The 337-nt window shown below is 54.3% G+C and overlaps 1 protein-coding gene across 1 annotated transcript in view; it reads left to right on the top strand.

The window, feature by feature from the left end:
* Positions 1-337, top strand: part of LOC105461500 — a 4,155-nt gene that overhangs the window by 3,138 nt on the left and 680 nt on the right. The window contains exon 2 of the mRNA XM_011708002.1: positions 3-277. Coding sequence (XP_011706304.1) covers positions 3-277 — 275 coding nt within the window. The remainder of the gene's footprint in view (positions 1-2; positions 278-337) is intronic.

Here is a 337-nt window from a genome sequence, read left to right as displayed (position 1 = left end):
AGATCGCACAGCGACGTCGCATCCGGCGATTCCGTCGGGTCCGACAAAGAAAATGTAATATACAGGAAGTCATCCGGTGGGAAAAAGAAGAAGAGGGACAGCGAAAAGCGACGTACCTCGAAGCATCACGCGGGCGAACCAACAGCGCAGCAGCTAGCGGCGAGAGAAAGACCTCGAGTAGGAGGGAAATATGTGAAGAAGACGCCGGAAAACCTAGCGCTGGTCAACACAGCACAACCCGTGCTGGCGGACATCACGTACAGTGAGACAAGCGCGAGTACATCTACTTCGCGCCAGACCACGCCCGTCGTAACTAACATTTCCGCCACTAAATTAG

The sequence above is a fragment of the Wasmannia auropunctata genome, unplaced genomic scaffold (assembly GCF_000956235.1).
Source record: "Wasmannia auropunctata unplaced genomic scaffold, wasmannia.A_1.0 LD336101.1, whole genome shotgun sequence".
NCBI classification, from domain to species: domain Eukaryota; kingdom Metazoa; phylum Arthropoda; class Insecta; order Hymenoptera; family Formicidae; genus Wasmannia; species Wasmannia auropunctata.
This window is presented reverse-complemented; position numbering and strand designations above follow the sequence as displayed.